The sequence below is a fragment of the Metarhizium acridum genome (assembly GCF_019434415.1).
Source record: "Metarhizium acridum strain ARSEF 324 chromosome Unknown scaffold_1, whole genome shotgun sequence".
NCBI classification, from domain to species: domain Eukaryota; kingdom Fungi; phylum Ascomycota; class Sordariomycetes; order Hypocreales; family Clavicipitaceae; genus Metarhizium; species Metarhizium acridum.
In genome coordinates this window covers 4,066,330-4,085,572 of record NW_027094015.1, presented here as the reverse complement: position 1 = coordinate 4,085,572, position 19,243 = coordinate 4,066,330, and the positions used below count along the sequence as shown (strand labels likewise).

Genomic DNA, 19,243 nt, shown 5'->3' with positions numbered 1-19,243 from the left:
ATTACGAGATACCCGGTTTCCCTCTGAGAACCAAAGGCTAAAGGCTAAGAGCTCCTTGATTCCTTACTGTACATTTGCAATGTAAATCTGGCAGATCCAAACCCAGATTCTGTAGCAAGCCAATGAATGCACGAGACCTTTACCGCGCCTCCACGTCACGACTTTTTGCTCGAGAATCATTGCAGCGGCCTCTGCAGTGACGACATGTGGGAGGTGAGCTTTCGGCAGTTCTCCACGTGAGCGGTTCGTATTACAACTGAAAATTTAGGAGGAAGCGCGGACTTTGTGCCTTCAAAACGTTGCATCTCTCCAAGCTCACGGGGGTCTTGGTCAACGCACTACGGAGTAAGGGGGCAGTGCAGGGCTGTGAAGGGAGTCAAGCATGCGCCACAACGCCCCATTAATTCATCCAGATGTCGCGTCTGGTTATTTTTTGTCCTTCTGGAACCGTGCTCTTGGCTGCCAAGAAGACCCCTATTTTAGGACCCTGACCTTGGTGGAACCAGGACGAGGCAGGAGGCCTATTTTCGTTTGAAAAAAAAAAGGGGGACATCTGGACTACCGAGACGTCATTGTTGGCTATGACGCAAGGCAAGGGATGTGAGAATGGGGGAAGGAAGCACGATGACAAAGGAACTTGACGACATCGTCCCTCGTTGTCCTGCTCGGGCAAAATGACCCCATGCATCCGGGTGTCGAGATTTTCATTTTTATTTTTTAATGGCTTGCCAAGATGCTGATCAACACAGTACTTGAGCTCACATGGCGATCCAATGCTGCAGACAGTGGGTTTCCAAGTGCTTCCAAGGTCAAGTTTTTTTTTAATTGAGATTCCTCTCCGTCATATAGTACACTGTCCAGGTCTAGAACATAAAAAACCGCACAAGAGGCTAGATATGCACGCTCTTTCAAACACATCATGTCCTTCTCACGAGCAACATGACCGCACTGCCAGCAACTGCTGCTCCCACCGCCGCGCCTTGTAGTGCCAATGCAGAAGCGTCCTTCATCCGCAAGTCAACCCGCCTCTCGCTGACCAAGTCAGCTGCAGCAGCCCACCAACGAGCCGGTTCGGTGATGAAGTCCTTCCAAGAAACCGCCGCCGACGGAGGAGTGGTAATCTCTGGCTCCGCGGGTGCCACCGCCAACGACTCTTGCATCGGCCGGGGGATAGCCTCCTCCCCCTTGTTGGCTAGGGACAACTTGACAGCTTCTAATTCGCCCCGAACCTCTTCCAATACGCGTTTCTCCTCTTCGACTACACCCTTGACAAGACGTCTTCTTCGCCAAGGCTCGGCAAAGAACTGCAACACAACGAATAGGACAAAGTTCATGCCCATAAGGCCCCATGTGCCCCATGTGCTTGCCCGTCGAATTCTGTCGCTCCAAATCTGCTCCTCGTGGTAGCGCTTCAGTATCCCCGCGTTAAGTCGCTGGCTCAGACTTTGCTCCTCGGCTTCGGCTTCTGTCAAAGCTTCCTGGGCGCCAGACACCTCTCCCTCTAAAACGTGGTCTGTCCTGTATAGTTCTGTAAATCGCTCTAGATCGGTGGGAGACCAGGTGTCCTTTCGAGCAAGCAAAGTCGTGACTTCTCGTTGCGTTGTGGCTCGTTTTGTGTTCGACGTCTTGTATGCCTGACGCGCATTTCGAACCCTGACATGTGCCTCCGCTAATTGTGCTTCCAACGCATCATTCTCTTTCTTTATACCTTCGATGGAGGAGTACCCGGTTATGTCATTGAGAGTTTGCGAAGCTGTGAGGACTCGTGCTTGAAGATTATCCATGGTCTGGCTAAACTTTTGATTCAAGTTGCTGCGACGGCTGTCCGTTACTGATGGTAGCTCTGCCGCTGATGAGTTGGGGTCGTTCGTGGACTTTGCCGGATCACGAGGGTTCGTTTCGGAGTCATGTTTTAGGCTGGATGATGGCTCGGTCTGATTCGGTGGGTTGTGCGAGGAGAAAAGCCGTGACTGTGAAAATATGCCTTGTGTGCTGCACTGCAGGTCGGTAGCTGTCTTCCTACTCAGCAACCTCTGCCGTTGAGCTGTTTTCCTGGCGAAGACTATGGCGTCCTGTCGAAAGATCCGCCGGCCACCAGCCCCAGCTACTCGACCCATTGGGCCGCCAAACGCCTGCATCACGCGCGGCTCTATCGAAATGTATCACCGGGGGGCGTTGTTTGTCTGTTGATTTCACAGGAAGCAATACTCAATGCATCGAATTGTCCGGGCTTTGTGTCCAGAATACGCCGGGGGTCGCTTTCTGCCGTTCCAAAAACGCCAACCATCTCAGGCATCGGTTCCTGACCGCCTTCGGGGAGAAACGGCTCAGGGCCGAGCTTCGGCACAGCGGCCCAACTGGTGGTTGCTGGCTGTAGCTAGAGTGTTAGCGGTGTGGACGGTCCTGCAGGGGACCGGCTTCAGTGGGGCCCGAATCTCCCGCAGCGACTCTCGGGGCCAGCCAGCGCCCACGCCGCCCCTCCATGACGACATTCCGGGGCGGCGCTCCTTGCTCTCCAGAGTCACTGCGGCGAAGACGGACCGGACCAGTCACAAAAGCCGCAAAAATCTTTCGAGGGCTTTTGTTCTAGTAAAAGATGAGTTTTTAATGGGTCTTGGTTTCTATCACTAATGGGCACACGGTGCTATGTGTCTTTGATGTTGTTATCAGCCTTCTAAAGTCTTGATTCCTCAACTCATTTCTTGCATCTTGATTTGACCCCTCCTCGCAATCTACTTGCCCCTCCTCGTTTGGCCCTGCGTCGACGCTCCGTCGAGCCTCCGATTTGCGCGCGAGACACATCGTGCCACGATATTTACGAATTCACAAATCAAAGAAGCCATTGACCTTCTTTGATCAATCGTCTCCCTCACAACCATCACAATGGGTTCCGTCAACACCGAAACTCCGGCGCTCGCCACGAACCCCAAGTTCATCTTCTTCACCGATTTTGACGGCACTGTCACCACAGCCGACTCTAACGACTACATGACGGACAATCTTGGTTACGGTGCAGAAAAGCGCCGCCAGGGGAACAAGGACGTACTGACGGGCAAGATGACTTTCGCGACTCATTCCAGGAGATGCTGGATAGCGTCACCACCCCTTACAATGAATGTATCGACATCTTGCTGAAAAACATCACCCTTGACCCAGGCTTCAAGGAGTTCTACGATTGGTCGCGGGAGAACAATGTCCCTATTGTCATTCTGAGCGGCGGTATGACTCCCATCATTCGCGCCTTGCTGGACAAGTTACTGGGACCTGGCTGGGACATTCAAATTGTCAGCAACGACGTGCGGCCCAGAGAGGGCAAGACAATTAACGACAAGGGCGGATGGAGGATTGAATTTCACGACGACAGGTAAGTTCGCACCTTTGCAGAGCCCCCCGAACGACGAGTTGATGAACTGCTCTGATTGAACCAGCATTCACGGCCACGACAAGTCCATTGAAATCCGCAAGTACTCATCCTTGCCTAACCGTCCCATCATGTTTTACGCCGGTGATGGTGTCTCGGATCTGTCTGCTGCCAAGGAGACCGATTTGCTTTTTGCAAAGGCTGGCAAAGGTGCTTGGTTTCCAATAATACTGGCTCTGGAAAGCAATCGCTAATGAAAATTTGATATTAGATCTTGTCACCTGGTGCGAGAACGAAAAGGTCCCTTTTGTCACTTTCAAAGATTGGACTAGCATTACCCAGACTGTTAAGGATATAGCAGCTGGGAAGATTACCGTTCAAGACGCCGCCAAGGGCCGCTTGTGAGCAGCGCTCGACTTCGAGACACTTTCCCCAAGATGAAGACAAAAGAAAAAGACAAAGAAAATATAGAACCTGCTTGAAATTTGACGATTTTGTGGTCAGACGGTAAATATGATGGATAGAATTTGTTCGTTTTCCGACTGATGGAATGGTTTTGAACTCAGCAGAGGCAGTCTCGTTGCGCAAAGATACTAGAACACCTAGATTTTGTCACGTTTATATTTGAGAATGATAGAACCATATAGATATCCAATACATGATCCGAAGGATCCAAAGCACATTAACAACGTCTTGGTATGCCCAGTAACTATTCATCCCAATTATCTTTCACGTTGCAAAAACAAGCAACATCAGCATAGAGCCACGTCTTTGCAGCCGTCCGTAATCGCAGTTCTCAGTCTGACCTCTTCTCGTCAACTGGCATCGCGTACCAGCACAGCAACATCACGACAAACAACCCTACAACAATCGGGTGAAGCACATACGTCCCAACCGCCTGCGCCAACATGCCAGTGAAGAAGGGGGCAACGGCACCTCCCAAGCTTCCGCAGGCACTAATCGTCCCCATGCCACTCAGTGCATCCCTGTGGGACATGGCGCGCATGAAGACTGCCGCCGAGCACGGATACACAGGCCCCAAGAGAAGGCCAACGATGGAAACCGCCACGGCGTTACCAACAATGTTTGGAACGAGCCACACCAGTATCTGGAACGCAATAGCCCCGACGACCAGCCCGTAGACGAACTTCTTCTCTCCGATGCGCTGAGCAGGCCCCGAAAGGAAGAAGCGTCCTGCAGTGATGCCAGCCCAAAAGCCAGACGAGACGTAGCCCACCGACGACGGGTCACCGTCGCGAACGTTGATGAGGAAGGAAATCACCCAGCCGGAGATGGACACCTCTGCCCCCTGGTAGGCGAAGATGAAGATGGCGCCGAGCAGAACCACGCGCAGCTTGAGGGCAGACATCATGCCCAGCAGAAGCGTCCCATCAGGCTGGGCCTCACGGGCTCGCGCGGCGGGACTCTGCTCCTTCTCAAAGGACCAGAACGACCAGAGGGCCATGGCGAGAGATATCAAGACCACGCCGAGAGTGATGATGTAGTACCTGCTCCAGGTTGCGCCGGCCACGGTGACGAGCGCAGTGGCCATCAAGGGCCCGGATATGCCGCCGATGCCATACGTGCCGTGCAAGAGGCCCAGGATCAGCGTCCCGTTCTGCAGGGCGCCGCAGAAGGTATTGCCCATGGCGACATTGATGGCCAGGCCGAAGCCGACCAAGAAGAAGGCGAAGACGACGAGGATGAAGGGCCCTGTCGCAACGAGCGGGACGTACCCCAGGGCCATGCAGGCCTGCGACACTGCGAGCAGCTTTGCTCGGCCGAGCCTGGCTCGCATCGTGTCGAGGACGACGGCGGCAACAACAAAGCCGAGCGCCTGGCCGACAAAGATGAGCGAGACGACGCCATAGCCAATATCGTAGTATCTGTTTTTCTTTTTTGTAAATCAAATCCGATCAATGGTCAGTGCAAGAACTCCCCCAGGTACAAGAATGGGAGAGCACATACGTCTCCATGTAAGGAATCAAAGCACCAGCGGCACTGTCGCTCAGCCCATCCCCGAGACTACACAGACACAGGGACAGCAGCCTGAAGCGATTCATAAACGGGTCCCACGCGCTCATGACGGCATCTACCGCGTCTGCTGCGGGAGCAGGCGAGAAAGGCCTGCTCATCTCCAAGTCATCCGCAGCCACCTCTGTCCGCGGCGTGTTTGGCCCAGAGGCCATGTACTCACCGCCATGGCCGGGGAGACTGTGAAGCTCAATCGAGGCATTCTCCTGAGCAGGCGCACCGGGATATGTTCTCTGGACCACTCTCTGGGGCGCGGTGAGGGGGGCAACGCTTTCAGAGTCTGCTCGGTTGGAAGCAGGCTGAAGCTCGACCAGGGACCGGAACATGGTCGCGTCCACGATGGCGCGCTGCTGTTGGTAGACAATCTGCGCGGTTGGATTTTTGTTTTTTCAACTACCCGGAATACAGATGCGCACATAAATAAACTATGTCATGTCTAACTGCAGAAGTCATCATTTAAGTAATGGGCATTGAAGTCAACTTATCTTGGCCCTTCTCTCCCCCTCCCCTGCGATCGTGACTAACAGGACCATTTCTAAGCACTCCGGAATAGCTGAGTTTGGGTGGTGCACGACACAATGCAAAGTACATGATGTACTCGGTGCACTGAGGAACACAGCCCATTAGCTGTTGCTGGATGGAAGTCTCCATCCGATTTACATGATGGCTACATGTACGGGCCGTGGTTCCAAGGGCGCCCGCTATCGGCCTGGGTATATGCGGGCCGGTTGAAGACTCTGCGAGTCAGCTGGGAATACGGAGTATTAGGTTTTGGATTAAAAAGGCCCCGGACTGGCGGGCCGTTGCCGCACTTGTGATGCTGTTCTTCAGCGAGTTGCAGTTGGGTTGAGGAGTTTATGTTGTCGTCGTGACGGCAGAAAGAAGCAGCATCGACACTTGCGGCTCTTTAGTTAGTCTTCAATGTTGCTATGATACGATAGTTACACCAGACCGCGTCCAATACTCGCCGTCGCTGGCCTTACAATCAGGCCCAACTGCAGACATGGGCAGCAAACCACCCATCAGAACCAACGCCATTGGGACAGGGCGGCCCAATATGGAAATTCCGAGCAAGCGCGGAAACAGAGCAGCCAAGATAATAAAACGACTTGGCCACGTCAACTTGTAAGACATGATACGACACCTGATAGAAGTGCATAATAGTGGGCACCAGCTGACCAACCTTGGAGCTCAGGGCACCTCAATGTTTGTTGATCTCTGGTCTGGTTTGAATTGTAGCCCAGGGTTAGGCGCTAGTCGGAAGCTACCCCGCAGCCCCTCCCATCAACCTTCTGGTGTTGGTCCACCAAAAGTTTTTTTTTTTTTTTTTTTTAGTCTCTCACCACCAGACGTCTGTGTACATTCACCCCGCCACACAGTAAACATCGCAGCCATGGGCAAACCGAAGCGCAACGTGCTCGCCGCCGCCGAGGAGACTTTAACCCCCCCGGCTACCCTCGAACCCAGTCAATCTGTCGTCCGCGTCGTCAAGCCCCAAGGAAACAACCTGTACACCTGCGAATTGCCCAACCGCAAGACAGTGCTTCTGGAGCTTGCACAGCGCTTCCGCAACACCATCTGGATAAAACGGGGTGGTTATGTCTTGGGCGAGCGATATGAAGAAGGCTCCGGTGATACCCGTGCCGATGGCGAGATTGTGAATGTAGTTCGAGACGAAAAGCTTTGGCGAAAGCAACCATATTGGTACGAAGAGACGAGGCAGCCCGAGAGGCTTGGGAACCTGTGCGGCCACTGACCATGGTTTTCACATCATCTAGGCCCAAGGAATTCACCAAAAACACCTATGATCTCAGCGACGAGGACGACTCTACTGTTGGCCGGTTGCCGCCGAGCGATTCGGAAGAAGAATGAAGCCATATCCCTACATTTTAATTCATGACTTGTCCGCTGCTGAAGAGAAACGACGACGACAACGACAACAACGCCAACGACGATATCACCCATTCTTTTTCGAAGCCTTTGCTTTTTTCCGCTCCCCCGACGTGACAGGCTTCGAAGTGCCGAAATAGACCAGCACCACCGTTATCAGAAGCACGTTCACTACAGTTGTTGAACTGAGGTCTGTGCTGGGGAAGGTATTCCACGCCGCTTCTTGAACTGCCCACAACAAGCACACCACGGGGGTATATGGCCAAGCCTTCCACAGCAAGTACGGAGTGGCCCAGGCCAGATAAGCATAGAACTGGTAGTGCAACGACCTGGCAAAAAGAAACCCGACAACATTGGCCGAGAGGATCGTGGTCATGACATAGTCGGGGGTGACTCGGCTGGAAACTCCAAGTTCCTCGGCCGGGGTAAAAGGGGACCGGCCGCGAAGCATAGGGGAAATCAATGATACCAGTGATCGATCAGCCGGCTGCAGCCACCGAGACGTGACAAAGATCAAGAGTACCACGGCGTGCAGGACAAGTAGAACCATGGCAAACTGTTTGCTGAGAAACAATTCTTCACCCATCATTCGCCAATTGACAGTCCATTCAAACTTGAACTGTCTCGAGAGCTCAAACGCCCTGCCCAAATAGCCCTGCCAATTCTTGGCCAAGAATGGAAGCGCAATGACAAGCTGCATCTGCGCCATGAGCCACGCCAGCCGCAGACTTCCACCAAAGCCCCGCCCTAGGAACAGCACTATGCCGACGGCCGGCAGCGAGAGCAACAGTGACATCTTAATTCCCAGTCCCCAGCTGTACGCTATGCTGCCCATCGTCCACTGCCGCCTCTGGAAAAAGTATATAGCCAGCCACATGAAAAACGCGGCGAAGCAATCGTTGAAGCATCGGAGAACAAAAACGCTATGCAGCCGCTTTGACAGAATCAACAAAGGGAAGATGTACGGCGGGACCTTGAGGGTTTCCGTTTAGTTTTGCAGTCAATTAAAAAGAAAAGAAAGAGAGGAAGAACGGAAAAAGAAAAAGCACAGCTTGTCGAAAGCAAAAACCCACCTTGGCCTTCCAGTAGCACAGCATAACCACAGCCAACGTAGCCATGTACAGCACTGCGAAAATCTGCTGCGCCAAAAGAACATTCTTGCCACGATCCGTCAAGTAATAGAGCCCCGTGTATACGTAGACGTGGGCAGCCGGATACACCAACGGCCCAGTGCCTCCCTCCATCTTGGTGTAATCTCGTTCGCCGGCGACGAATTGTGCAACCTGCTCCATGTAGGCCACCCAGTCGATTTCGGTATCTGACGCCAGAACAAGGAGGAAGAGGAATCAGATTAGCTTGCCCGACGGCGAGGGGGGTTGCCGGGTGCGTCTATGCGCTCTTAGAACTTACATGGTACTTTCCAGATGACCAGGCCACAGAGCACGGCGTCTGCGAGCCACAGCACGAGGGGAATGAGTTTGGACAATGCATGGCGGCCGTTTGCAACGTCGAGCGCGAAGCGAAGAGCTTGCTTGAGCGGAGGCTCGTGAGGCGCCATTGTGCCGCTGGCGGAATGCGTGTTTCTGGGTGAGGTTGGAGGAAGCACAGCAATTTACTGTCGTGCAGCTGCTCCGGATCGCGTGGCATTTAATTTGGGCGGTTGTTTGGAGCTTCGGGAACGCGGGCCCCTGATTGGCGCGGACTAGGGCTCAAGTTTAGGTGGGATGAGTTGCACCGTTATGGACTACAAAGCTACCTACTTAGGTACTATGCATCATTATGCTCTTTTTTTTAAAAAAAAAAAAAAAAAAAAAAAAAAAAAAAAGGAAAAAAAAAAGAGTGAAAAGGGGAAATAATACAATGCAGACCACTGCAGAACGTACTTTTCTTCGTGGTGAGCTTAATTATCCCACGAGAAGAGTTTGGGCTCCGTCACCAGACTCTCCCCGTTCTCCTCCCTGATTGCGTTCACCAACTCGACCACGCCCTCGGCACATCCATACGAACCCTGATAACCCCAACCCGCGTGTCCGTAGTTGTGAACAATGTGAGTCCCATCGTCCAGCCTCTCTCTGTCTACCCGGACGCCAGTCTTCCTGTACGGCCTCAGCCCGGCACCGTGCCTGATGACGCTCAGGCCGTCGATGCCCTTGCCGCCCGCAATTTCGGGGCACACTTCCACCACGCGACGCATTATGCGCAGCGCGATGTTGGGGTCAGGCACAGACTCCCAGTTGCCAATGTCGTAGGTGCCCCCTAGAATGGTGCCACCGCCCGCGGGACGCTGCATCGTGTACAGGATCTCGGGTAGACCATCTTCTGTGCCGGACGTGGTGATCATGGGGTGCAGTTCGTTGCGGACGAGGACGGTCTGGCCTCGCGACGGGGCCATGGCCTGGTCCTCGACGCCGCCGAGCCCGAGGGAGCCCAGGCCGGTCGCGTTGACGATGACGTCTGCGGGTTTGCCGGCGTGGCTGTAGTCCTTGGCCTCGCGGATGTGTGATATGACGGCGCGTTTCAACACGACGCCGTTCTTGATGCACTGCCCTACCAGCCATTGGAGGTACATGGCCGTGTTGATGCACACGCTGGTGAATTCGCAGCCGCTGTCGTGCCCGGCCGGGAGGCTTGCGGCGTCCAGTTCCTTGTAATCTGGAAGGACGGACTGAAACCACGGATCGTGGTCAAACATGGGGTCCGACGGACACGATGGGCCTCTCATGTCCTTGTCTCGTCTGAAAATGCGTGATGCTAGTGGTGAAGAGAGTTTGGCAAATTAGGAATAACTTCCTCCTTTGGGGGCATGTCTTTGTTTGACGCATGTGGCTTACTTTGGAAATGGATGCCGGCTTCAGGAACCTCTTCCGTGATCCGTTTTATTTCGGGCCAGATTCGTCTTTCCCACCGGCTATTCTCTCTAGTTGACATACTGTAGCAGTATAAGTATACAAACGACACCCTTGTATACCTTTTCAGGGGGTGATGATGGCTTGACATGGGATCACTTTGTAACTCACGGCAAAAAGTTTGCTCCAGCCCACGGAGATGCGTACTCAATATCATAGTCCCCAGGCATATGCTTCGCAATAATCGTCACCACATTGGCGTTGCTCTTGGACAACAAGAGCGCCGTGGTGAGACCACTCACGCCGGCGCTTTTTTCTTGACTTAACTTGTATTGCTCATTGATATTATCACTCGGGTTTAGGAACTCCAGCTTACCCAACGACCACAATGGCATTTGTCATGTCTGAGACTCTGTACTCTGTAAACTTCGATGTGCTCAAAAAGCATCCCGGTGGGGACATAGGCGACGCCTTATTCAGTAGGTTGCGATGGAATCTGACCTAGTTGATAAAGGAGCTAGTTTTGGCATGAAGCCCATGTAACGAGATTATCCAAGTCATTTGACACGACGTCTGGATGTCTGCGGAATCGGGTCGCTGCGGGAATCATCCCCCGCATTGATGGACAGTGGGTCAAAAACGGTTCATGTCCGCATTTCGGCTCATAAGGCCTGGACATTTCCCAGTCCTGGCTACCTACCTAGGTAGGTATGGAGTGATTGATGTTGTTCTCAAGGAGAAGAGGTAGAAAAAATTGTCGGCGGGATGCTGTACTTGGCGTGGAATGGCAGTATTCAGGAATTTGTGGTTACATTGCGTTGGGCGCATAGACCCTCGATTGACTCTTACAACTACTACCAGGGACCTAGGTATTGATGCATAGGGTGGATTCGGATTGGTCCAAGTCCTCACTCTTCTTGTGATAGAGTGTCGACATAGGGTACCAGGCAAACTTTTGCATAAGACTCACATTTGCACTCATGGCTTAGTGCTCACAAAGAGGCGTGCTTTTACTTTATTTTACTTTATTTTATTTTATTTTAGAAATTGATTGTTTTGAAGCTGCATGTTGTGGAGCGTCTGTGCGTCCGAGAACTATCAGAACCGCTTGCAGCTCTAGAAGATTTGGTGATGCTGGTGAGAATGCTCCCGTGTGAACTGTACGAGAGAGTTGACCGTGTACTCCGTCCGGAGTAGACCTGACATATCCACTGCTCTTGCGCACTTCCCCGATAAGGAGTCCGGGCTACACACGGGAGGCTGGTCAAATATCAGGCTATGATAAAAGAGAACAGAAAAGAGGTTCCAGCTACCCATGGAAGGCCTCCAAGCTCCCAGCCGTCAGTTGACGTTTTTTCACCATTTCAGTTATGATCACTCCGCCCATGCACCAGTCACGCGCTAAGCTTGACCTTGAGTTCAGGTAACTAAATTTGCGCTTCTGTGAGTGTACAGCTTACTGCGGCTCAGCCAACGCCATTCCTGTCTGCATCTCTGGAAAAGAAAGGCTCTGTTATGTCGACCGGGTCTTGGAAGAATATGCCCCGAAGCCCGTCTCGATTAATGGGCAGAAGCTGGCACTCCCAACCAACTCTTCGCTGAAGGGAGCCGTCCGCGTTGGCCCTCGATTTCCTCGCTGCAAAAGAAAAAATAATGTGCACAAAATTAGAAACGGCAAACGACACACAGCGTGCTGGGGGGAGAGCAGGTTTTGACTCAAGGTTATGCATGATCCCCGCCATGACGTCCTGGCCACCACGCCGACACCACTGGTGATCAGCTTGGCCAGCCACCAGATTTGACAAAGCCGCAAATAGTGTTGCAGAGGCAGCCACTCACGACGACGAAACCCGATGAAAGCCAGGATCTTCCATGCTCGGGACGGTCAACTCCTCCCCTTCCCACTGGCCGTTGCATCTTGTTTTGTATCCGACTGTGCATAGAATGTGCAAGGAAGAAACAGAAGGGACAAAAATGAGAGACGCGCTGCGGGATTGCCAATACGACTCTGGACTGGCCCGAATTGTCCCGTGGATAGTCTCTCGAAAGCATCCCCAGGACCAATTCGGGTTGCTTGGAAAGGGTCAGCGCTTTCATCCATGCAGAGTTTAGCAATTTAAGAAAGAAGGCGGCGAATTGGTGCAATGTTAGGCTTTCGCTCCTCTGAACGGCGTCCTTGCCCTGCAGTTTCTTCTCTGCCCAAGCTTCTTTGTCAATACGAACAGGGAAGGAACCTCTGCGGGGCACTTCGAAAAGGCAGTTACGACGATACGAAGCAGCTCGCATGAGGACTTGTACTGATACTTCGTCCTTGCGGCCATAATGTCACAATTGTAAAGCCTCGGTGCGCATGCATAGGGTGAATACAGGAGTAGTCTCAGACTCGGAGACGAGATACAGAGTGCTCGGAAATCAAGGGAATCAATGCGAGGAGCCGTGACTGCCCGCGAAATTCAGGCAAAGGGGAAAGCAGTCACCCCCTCGAGTCTGATACTGGACTGCTGGGGACACAGGAGTACCGGAATCCCCGTATTCGTCATCGAGACACCACCTGAATCACAGCCAGGCAACACAGTGTTCGTCGATTCATCGACCCTGTTTCAATACGGAAGCTCCCACAGCAAAAAGCAATCGTGGTTGCATATGTATTCCGCAGAGTCCTCGACAGCATGGAATATTTTTTCAGTAGGGTTTCCCTGCATTACAGCCAGCAAAAACACCAGAAGGAAAAAGGAAAAATAAAAGGGGGTTCACCTTTGTAGTGTTCTCTTGATAGCGATTCCGCAACAGGAGACAATTACTCTGTGCCCTGCGAGTGTCACGGCTAGTGAAATAACTTAGACGTGCGTATCAAGAGAAATACCAAGTCCAAGTAGAGGAACCAAGTTTGAACTGTCAAAGTGTTTGCTCTTTTGGCCTTATGGCTCGATTACGTCGCTTGGCGCCGAGTTTGGACTGTGCTTCGAGAAGCTGTTGCTCAGGAAGTTTTTACATGCCGTCGAGCACGATATCGCGCCAAGGAACTGTGGCGGAAGGCGGCATTCTGCACACCTTATTGGACAGCTTCCCGAATGCTCATCTGAGCATAGTTTGTCAAGCAAATATCCAGTCACAGATTCTTGAACCAAAATGAGCTACTTCGAGAGCGAGACGCGTCAGATTATGATCCAAGCCACTTTGGGAAGTAATCGAAGAACCGAAGCCCTGGCCCGCCTTCCGGCGTATCTTGTGTCTTGTGTTGTGGACGGGCGGATGGCAGCAGTTCAAGTTAGACAACCTTTTAGGAGACGGCGGTGGCAGCCGACCAAAAACATGCCTGCTCAGACTTTCCACCAGCGGTAGATGGGCTGTGGTGTCTGTATCGTACATGCGCAGGCTGATACTCCATAATCAAGAGAGGACAGTCAGGCTGTAGACGTGAAAGCTCTGAGTTACACCTCCTGTCTGCAGGTACAACAATACAACGCTGACAACACACGACTCGACAGCCTGGCAGGCCATGCAAGGAAAATCGTTTTGGGGCGGGCTGTTTTAATTATGCAGTTCCGGGAAACACCCACTGCTCCAAAAGAGGCCACGGCCATAAGACGCTACCGATATAGACTTCCCAGAGTAGACAGCCAAGAGCTCAAGCTCTACCGGTCAGGACTTGAAGGTGGCCGAGCAGAGGCGGAGCATTGTGCGACAGTTGAGGCCGACGATGCCATTCATCTACAATACGTAACAGGGAAGGCGATGCCCATGGCCCGCCCGGGTTGGATGCAGCAGCACCTGCAGGAGAAAGCAAGTCAAAGACGCTCCTGATGGCTGTCAGCATAGTGCTTGCAGCACAATCCAGGGCGACCAGGACAGCAGACTCATGAGAGAGGGACAGTGACAAGGTCCTAAACCAGCTTCACCAGAGGCCAAGGGCCGGGATCGAGGATCCAAGCGGAATGAAGCACCGTCATTTCCGTCATTTGGCAGCTGCTGAACCAATCAATCCAGGGACCCCCGTAGGGAACAGAATCGGAAGAATTTGATTGCTACACGTCCGCTCGGGAGGCGCATACGATACCATAGTTGTCCAGACTTTTTGAGCAGGTAATATTGCAGTCTCCCTTTCGCAGCTACGCCAATAGTCTGTGTGTGGTCGTATGCATCGTATGCATTGCCCAAGTTAAATTGAGTGCCTTGTTGGCCTTGCGACGTTCCCCGCCTTGTTCTGGCCCCCTCTACATCGCCTTCCCACCGCTGAGATGCTTCTTGGGCAGAGAAATCCCTGGTCAGAATGGCGGACATGCGACATTGAAGTCGTCATTTTGTTCCCTCCCCTCTTTGGGGCGACTGTCCCAGAACAAGCGAGTGATCCTTGGTTGGTTTGGTGCTGAGGTGTCTCTGCCAAGAGGTCAACTAGCTTGAGTGGCAAGTGGGTAGCTGTCTGGGTGCTGACGGCTGGGCCGTCATACCCTGGTCCAGGTCTGCGCCGTACCATCATCCGCCCACCAGCCAGCCGAACCCATGTCGCCTGGCACGCCGACGGCTTGTTAGACCCATGCTCCCGAAAAAAGCAGACAACTAACTACTCCGTACCTTGGTAGGTACTCAAGATTTGACGGACCGGAGGCGCTGCGTTGGGTTGAAGATCTATAGAGTGTAAAAGATGGGCAAAGTACCTCACCTCCAAGATTTGCAACTGGGGATCCCCAAGGGTTGGTACCCTGTTCCTCGATCACTTGCGCATCGTTCATGTTCATGTTCGTGGGCTTCAGATGGAGAGCGCTATTGACACACAGGTTTGACGGACTACCATTGGTCCTGCATACTTTTTTTTCTGCCATCTCCATGTTGGCCCAAGCCATGACGCTTCAGCACTGTTGAACCCATCTGGGAAGACGCCAATTCACCGGCGAAAAGCTTCTTTTCCCGCACCGCCCAACTCAATGATTAGAGTTGTTGACCGTGCCCGTAGGACAGAAAACCACTTTTGCCGCATGTGGGATGGTGCTGTACATTTAAGTTATATCGTATCGTGGCTTCGCGCGGCGGTCAGTTCGGTGTGCTGATAATGAGGGAGCTGGGGACGCTGCCGTTCCTGTCTGTGAATGCAAACTTGGTCGAAGGTGGTCAAGGGAGAGCCGCCATCATCAGTCTCCAGGTCATGTGTGTTTCCTCTTGGGCACATACTCCGTACGGAGTACTCGGTACAATTTCAGCGGTGGGCGGTGCTCCGTATTGTTGTAGACTCTGGTACACGCACACAGGCAGAGTTGTTGGTAGTGCGGACCGGGGATGTCGAGGTCATGTTCGGCTGAAGCCACCAGGGCACCCCAGGGCGCCAAGGGCTGCCCACTTTCAAGTGCTCACCCACCGGGTGGCTGGTGACCTCGTTTGCCTCCCTAGATCAACTTTAGAAGTCTAGATGTACCCATCGACATTGCCTGGTATCGGAGCGCAGAGCGGCACTTGGAGTACCTAGTACATGCATTATGCACCGCTTGTCCTGCGGCCCTGCGGCCCTGCTGTCCCATCGCCTTTACGATAGCTGACGGCACTGCACCGCTCTTGTGCCCGGTTTGAACTGTGGCTCGGGCTCAGCAGCCCAGCTGCTCACCGACCAGACCGGCAGTGGCATCACGTACTTATGTACTCGCGTCGACTGGCTGGTATCCTGTACAGTGATAATCGGCACGAGGAACGGAGAAGGGAGTACCAGGCACATGTGTAGGATCCGGGGCACTTGGGTCTGGTAGAATGCTATCGACGACCTCCTACGGAGCACCCCTTCGCTGTGGGTTCCATGTGGCCCAGTCGGCCAGTTGGACCTCTGGTTGACTTTTATGCTGACTGGGGGAATCGCCGCCATTTCCTTCTAGTGTGACAATTTACTACTAGGTACCGAGTACGGAGTAGTTTAATAGAGTACTCGTATTGAGTGCTCAGGCAGCTTACGCCGTACATATGTAGCCTTCCCGCTCCCGCATCACCCTTTGGCGTTCGGGTGGTCGTTCTTCTTTCCCATTTTTCGTCTCCTCCACCACTCGCAACTTTTGCCCCGGTTCCCCATACACCATCCATTCGGGCCCCAAGAATAGACCAGTCTACTTCGACCACCTGGGTATTTTACGACGACTCCTCGTATTCACAAAGCTCCCGGTCTGCAGAGCCTGTTTATTTGCTCTTGTGCTACCGACAACACCTTTTTTATCTCCCTTGGCTTCCTTTCCCGAAGAAGAAGCAGGCCACTTCTCAACCGATACCCAAGCCCTCCTCCGTCTTTGAGAAACTCATTCTGGCGACACATTCCACCCGCAGCCCCATACTTCCAAGTTGAGCTGACATCGACGGCACCACCACGTCAGTTGCAGAATCCAGCACTGCACAGCAGGGACCATTTGAGCAGGCCAGGAACGCTATACCGTCAGTCCCGTCATTGCATACCAGACGGCACATCTCCCAGGCACGCTCTTCCACGCAGGACCCGAACGCGTTACGCTGAGGATACAACGCGCCTGTGCTCACGTCCAGCCAAATATTCAAACGGAACTTGGAATTTCTTCGCCTCTTCCTCGACAGATCAAAATCCTGCGCGTCTCAGCATTGACCACCTTCACACCGACCGCGCATTTGCACTCTGCTGCGCACTGGACCCCCTCGCGTTTTTACAGGCGCTTAATGAGTTGCGACTGTTGACTGCTTCGATACAACCACGATGCCCTACGTCGATATACCAGACCCGTTCAGAAGTTTTACCACGTCAACATTTGTGACCCCCAACTAGCGAGCATCGCACCCGTAGCAAGGTCACGTCGTTTTGGGCAGTCAAGGCACAATGGCCCTTTGGCCATTTCGACGCAAGAGCGTTCGCAAACGCTCTCGGAGTGGCGCTACCCTCTCCGACAACGAAGCCGCGCCGGTTCGCAATCAGGTCGATGCTGTCCCTGCAAAGACCGCATCCAAGAAGGCACGGACAGAACCGTCAAAGCTACAGCGACGACCACGAACCTATAGTTTTTCGCCCGGTCGCCATGATTCTATACGCATCGACCGGGCACGGCGCAATGCCGAAGCGGCAAACCAGCCAAGACCAAATCCAGACAGCGAACAGGCATCTGGAGTAGCTTGGGAACGTACACCAACTTTGCATCCTACAAGGCGAAAAAGCAGCAAGCGAAGACGAGATGACCATGACAGAGAGGCTGAAATCAAGGCCATGAGCGCCTATATGCCGGCGCGGGTGGCTGCGGATGCTCATGTTCGCTCCAACTCCAAGCAAGCTACAAAAAGGGCAAAAACTGGCGGTCTGAGCCATCAGCAAGCGCCAGCGTCGCAGATTTCCTTGCCGTACCCTGATTCCGTACCATCAGCCATGTCAGTAGATTCGGATTTCATCTCTTACAAAATCTCGGCCCTGGGCTCGCTTGCTCCGCGGCCTACCTTGAAATATACCCCAAGCACGAGATATACGACCTCGAGGGGAACTGCTTCCGGGGCAGCAGAGTCACCAAAGAAACCACTTGGACAGCGACAACCTATTCAAGAAGATCAGTTTGATTCGCGGAAGCGCATGGATGACCTTGCCAACGACCTTGATGCCAAGGACCTGAGAGAGCTGATGGAGAGGGATAACCGCCGGAGGGAAAGAAGACGACAGCAGGACCAGGAGCGATTGGAGCGGCGAATAGCACGCAGAGCGGAACGACATCGCAGAGAGAAGGCGGACGCACAGAAAGCAGGCACACCGCCACTCGAGAACTTGGAACGGGGCGTTATGGGTCGCGAATTGGTTGGCTTGGGTATTGAGCCAGCATCAGCCGTGGTCACATCCTCTAAAAGACGGGATTCGGGCACACTGCCTGATGCTCCGGCCAAAGTCGAGGATGATGCAGAACCCCCAAAGCCGTTAGAATCGTTTCACCGTCCAGAAACATCTCCTCGAGATGATGACCTTGTGCCTCCTCAGGAGCAGACGCTGTTAACACCCCCAAGGATTGAGGAGCCCCAGAAGCCGGTTTCTGCCTTCCCCCAGGGATCGAAGCTCGCGGGCATGCTGCGGTCCAAGAAGTCAAGGTCTAAGTCAACGCTGGGCTCCGATAAAGACCAACCCGCCGATGGAGAATCCGGTCGCAAGAATTCCGAAGGCAGCACCAAGACCGGTAGCCGACTCTCTTTCTCTTCCCTGTTGAAATGGGGAAACAGGAACCAGAGGTATTCCGGCCCGTCGTCTTTCTCCAATACCTCACGCGAGGAGATGCAGGCCGCCGGTGCAACTACGCAAAACCAAGCACAGGCTGAAGCCTTGGCCAGGCTGCAGGGCGAAGATGTGTCTAACCCAGCCAATTATTTGGCCGCCAAGGCGGGCGTCGGTATACCTAAACGAACCAAGTCGAGGTTCCGGGAAGATCTACCGGAATTTCCTCTATCACCACCAGATTCCAGAGTACAGTCCCCCGAAGCTGATCCACCGCTCCCTGTGCTTGCAGAGAAGTCGCCCGAAATGGATTCAAGACCAACACCTCCCTCACGACACGGTACCCCGCCTTCATTAGAACGACCTCAAGGCGCGCAATCAGCCGAGCCCCACGTGTCCATTTCGCTGGCTTCGATAGACTCTGAAGGATCGTGGCTTAGTGGGCGTGTAGGTAGCATGAGGATGTCGGTGAAGCGAGGCAGCTTGATGAGAGCGCATCGTCGTGAAAATGCACCATCAGAGTCTCCTACGAATTCGACACGAGAAGACTTAGCTATCACAGATGACGAATACCTTTCCCGGCTGGCACCAGACAGAAGTCAAGGCACAGTGGCTAGTAGACGTTGCTCAGGTGAAGGACGCCCCAGTAGTGATGCGGGAGAATCGATTACGATCACCGATGATGTGAAATGGGGACGCGTTGGTGCCAAACCCGAGGTCGTACAGTTTCATAACCACAACAGAGACACCATCCGCAGCCAGCATGGGTTGTTAAACGTTGATTCAGGGGATGAGGAAGATAACACCATACTTCTATACCGAGAAGTCCAGCATAAGCAATAAGGGAGGGTGACGCGAGACTGCGATCAAGCAAACTGCTACTCCCCAATAAAGCACTACCGATTCGAGTTACACCGAAGAAGAGTTTTCCAATACCCGTTG

The 19,243-nt window shown here is 53.2% G+C and overlaps 10 protein-coding genes across 11 annotated transcripts; 3 read left to right on the top strand and 7 right to left on the bottom strand.

The window, feature by feature from the left end:
• Window positions 1-390: 390 nt before the first annotated feature.
• Window positions 391-2,265, bottom strand: SHE9_1 (sensitivity to high expression protein she9). The gene has a single exon (XM_007809591.2). The coding sequence runs from the start codon at window positions 2,136-2,138 to the stop codon at window positions 918-920; it is 1,221 nt and encodes a 406-aa protein (XP_007807782.2). The 5' UTR covers window positions 2,139-2,265; the 3' UTR covers window positions 391-917.
• Window positions 2,266-2,541: 276 nt separating this feature from the next.
• On the top strand, window positions 2,542-4,061 carry J3458_001250 (uncharacterized protein). Its single transcript, XM_007809590.2, has 3 exons — window positions 2,542-3,364; window positions 3,429-3,571; window positions 3,633-4,061. Exons 1-3 carry the CDS (start codon window positions 3,084-3,086, stop codon window positions 3,764-3,766), a joined length of 558 nt encoding a protein of 185 aa, XP_007807781.2. The 5' UTR covers window positions 2,542-3,083; the 3' UTR covers window positions 3,767-4,061.
• Window positions 4,062-4,157: 96 nt separating this feature from the next.
• Window positions 4,158-5,159, bottom strand: J3458_001249 (uncharacterized protein; the record flags this gene model as incomplete). The annotated part of the gene is made up of 1 exon (XM_007809589.2): window positions 4,158-5,159. The coding sequence occupies one exon, from the start codon at window positions 5,157-5,159 to the stop codon at window positions 4,158-4,160; it is 1,002 nt and encodes a 333-aa protein (XP_007807780.2).
• Window positions 5,160-5,277: 118 nt separating this feature from the next.
• Window positions 5,278-5,721, bottom strand: J3458_001248 (uncharacterized protein; the record flags this gene model as incomplete). The annotated part of the gene is made up of 1 exon (XM_066116620.1): window positions 5,278-5,721. One exon carries the CDS (start codon window positions 5,719-5,721, stop codon window positions 5,278-5,280), a length of 444 nt encoding a protein of 147 aa, XP_065978505.1.
• An 806-nt stretch (window positions 5,722-6,527) lies between these two features.
• Window positions 6,528-7,267, top strand: J3458_001247 (uncharacterized protein; the record flags this gene model as incomplete). Its single annotated transcript, XM_007809588.2, has 2 exons — window positions 6,528-7,099; window positions 7,174-7,267. 2 exons carry the CDS (start codon window positions 6,528-6,530, stop codon window positions 7,265-7,267), a joined length of 666 nt encoding a protein of 221 aa, XP_007807779.2.
• Window positions 7,268-7,352: 85 nt separating this feature from the next.
• On the bottom strand, window positions 7,353-8,843 carry ALG3_1 (dolichyl-P-Man:Man(5)GlcNAc(2)-PP-dolichol alpha-1,3-mannosyltransferase; the record flags this gene model as incomplete). The annotated part of the gene is made up of 3 exons (XM_066116619.1): window positions 7,353-8,258; window positions 8,359-8,603; window positions 8,696-8,843. The coding sequence occupies 3 exons, from the start codon at window positions 8,841-8,843 to the stop codon at window positions 7,353-7,355; spliced, it is 1,299 nt and encodes a 432-aa protein (XP_065978504.1).
• A 161-nt stretch (window positions 8,844-9,004) lies between these two features.
• Window positions 9,005-10,825, bottom strand: DAO1_1 (D-amino acid oxidase). Of its 2 annotated transcripts, XM_066116617.1 has the most exons (4): window positions 10,508-10,825; window positions 10,303-10,440; window positions 10,117-10,214; window positions 9,005-10,036 (listed from the first exon to the last, which is right to left on the bottom strand). In XM_066116617.1, exons 1-4 carry the CDS (start codon window positions 10,591-10,593, stop codon window positions 9,186-9,188), a joined length of 1,173 nt encoding a protein of 390 aa, XP_065978502.1. In that variant the 5' UTR covers window positions 10,594-10,825; the 3' UTR covers window positions 9,005-9,185. The 2 variants fall into 2 exon arrangements, with proteins under 2 accessions (XP_065978502.1, XP_065978503.1); XM_066116618.1 differs by having other exon boundaries at window positions 10,303-10,825.
• Window positions 10,826-11,907: 1,082 nt separating this feature from the next.
• J3458_001244 (uncharacterized protein) lies at window positions 11,908-12,417 on the bottom strand (the record flags this gene model as incomplete). The annotated part of the gene is made up of 1 exon (XM_066116616.1): window positions 11,908-12,417. One exon carries the CDS (start codon window positions 12,415-12,417, stop codon window positions 11,908-11,910), a length of 510 nt encoding a protein of 169 aa, XP_065978501.1.
• Window positions 12,418-14,109: 1,692 nt separating this feature from the next.
• J3458_001243 (uncharacterized protein) lies at window positions 14,110-14,412 on the bottom strand (the record flags this gene model as incomplete). The annotated part of the gene is made up of 1 exon (XM_066116615.1): window positions 14,110-14,412. The coding sequence occupies one exon, from the start codon at window positions 14,410-14,412 to the stop codon at window positions 14,110-14,112; it is 303 nt and encodes a 100-aa protein (XP_065978500.1).
• Window positions 14,413-16,942: 2,530 nt separating this feature from the next.
• J3458_001242 (uncharacterized protein) lies at window positions 16,943-19,144 on the top strand (the record flags this gene model as incomplete). Its single annotated transcript, XM_007809585.2, has 1 exon — window positions 16,943-19,144. The coding sequence occupies one exon, from the start codon at window positions 16,943-16,945 to the stop codon at window positions 19,142-19,144; it is 2,202 nt and encodes a 733-aa protein (XP_007807776.2).
• Between the last annotated feature and the right edge of the window lie 99 nt (window positions 19,145-19,243).

What these genes read in the sequence shown, in the direction of transcription:
- SHE9_1 (XM_007809591.2), bottom strand. Translation starts at nt 2,138, where the DNA reads ATGCAGGCGTTTGGCGGCCCAATGGGTCGAGTAGCTGGGGCTGGTGGC.
- J3458_001250 (XM_007809590.2), top strand. Translation starts at nt 3,084, where the DNA reads ATGCTGGATAGCGTCACCACCCCTTACAATGAATGTATCGACATCTTG. An exon ending in ATTGAATTTCACGACGACAG is followed by an intron (nt 3,365 to 3,428) that starts GTAAGTTCGCAC and finishes TGATTGAACCAG; the next exon opens with CATTCACGGCCACGACAAGT. An exon ending in TTTTGCAAAGGCTGGCAAAG is followed by an intron (nt 3,572 to 3,632) that starts GTGCTTGGTTTC and finishes ATTTGATATTAG; the next exon opens with ATCTTGTCACCTGGTGCGAG.
- DAO1_1 (XM_066116618.1), bottom strand. Translation starts at nt 10,526, where the DNA reads ATGCCATTGTGGTCGTTGGGTAAGCTGGAGTTCCTAAACCCGAGTGAT. An exon ending in GCTGGAGCAAACTTTTTGCC is followed by an intron (nt 10,215 to 10,302) that starts GTGAGTTACAAA and finishes ATACTGCTACAG; the next exon opens with TATGTCAACTAGAGAGAATA. An exon ending in AGCCGGCATCCATTTCCAAA is followed by an intron (nt 10,037 to 10,116) that starts GTAAGCCACATG and finishes CTTCACCACTAG; the next exon opens with CATCACGCATTTTCAGACGA.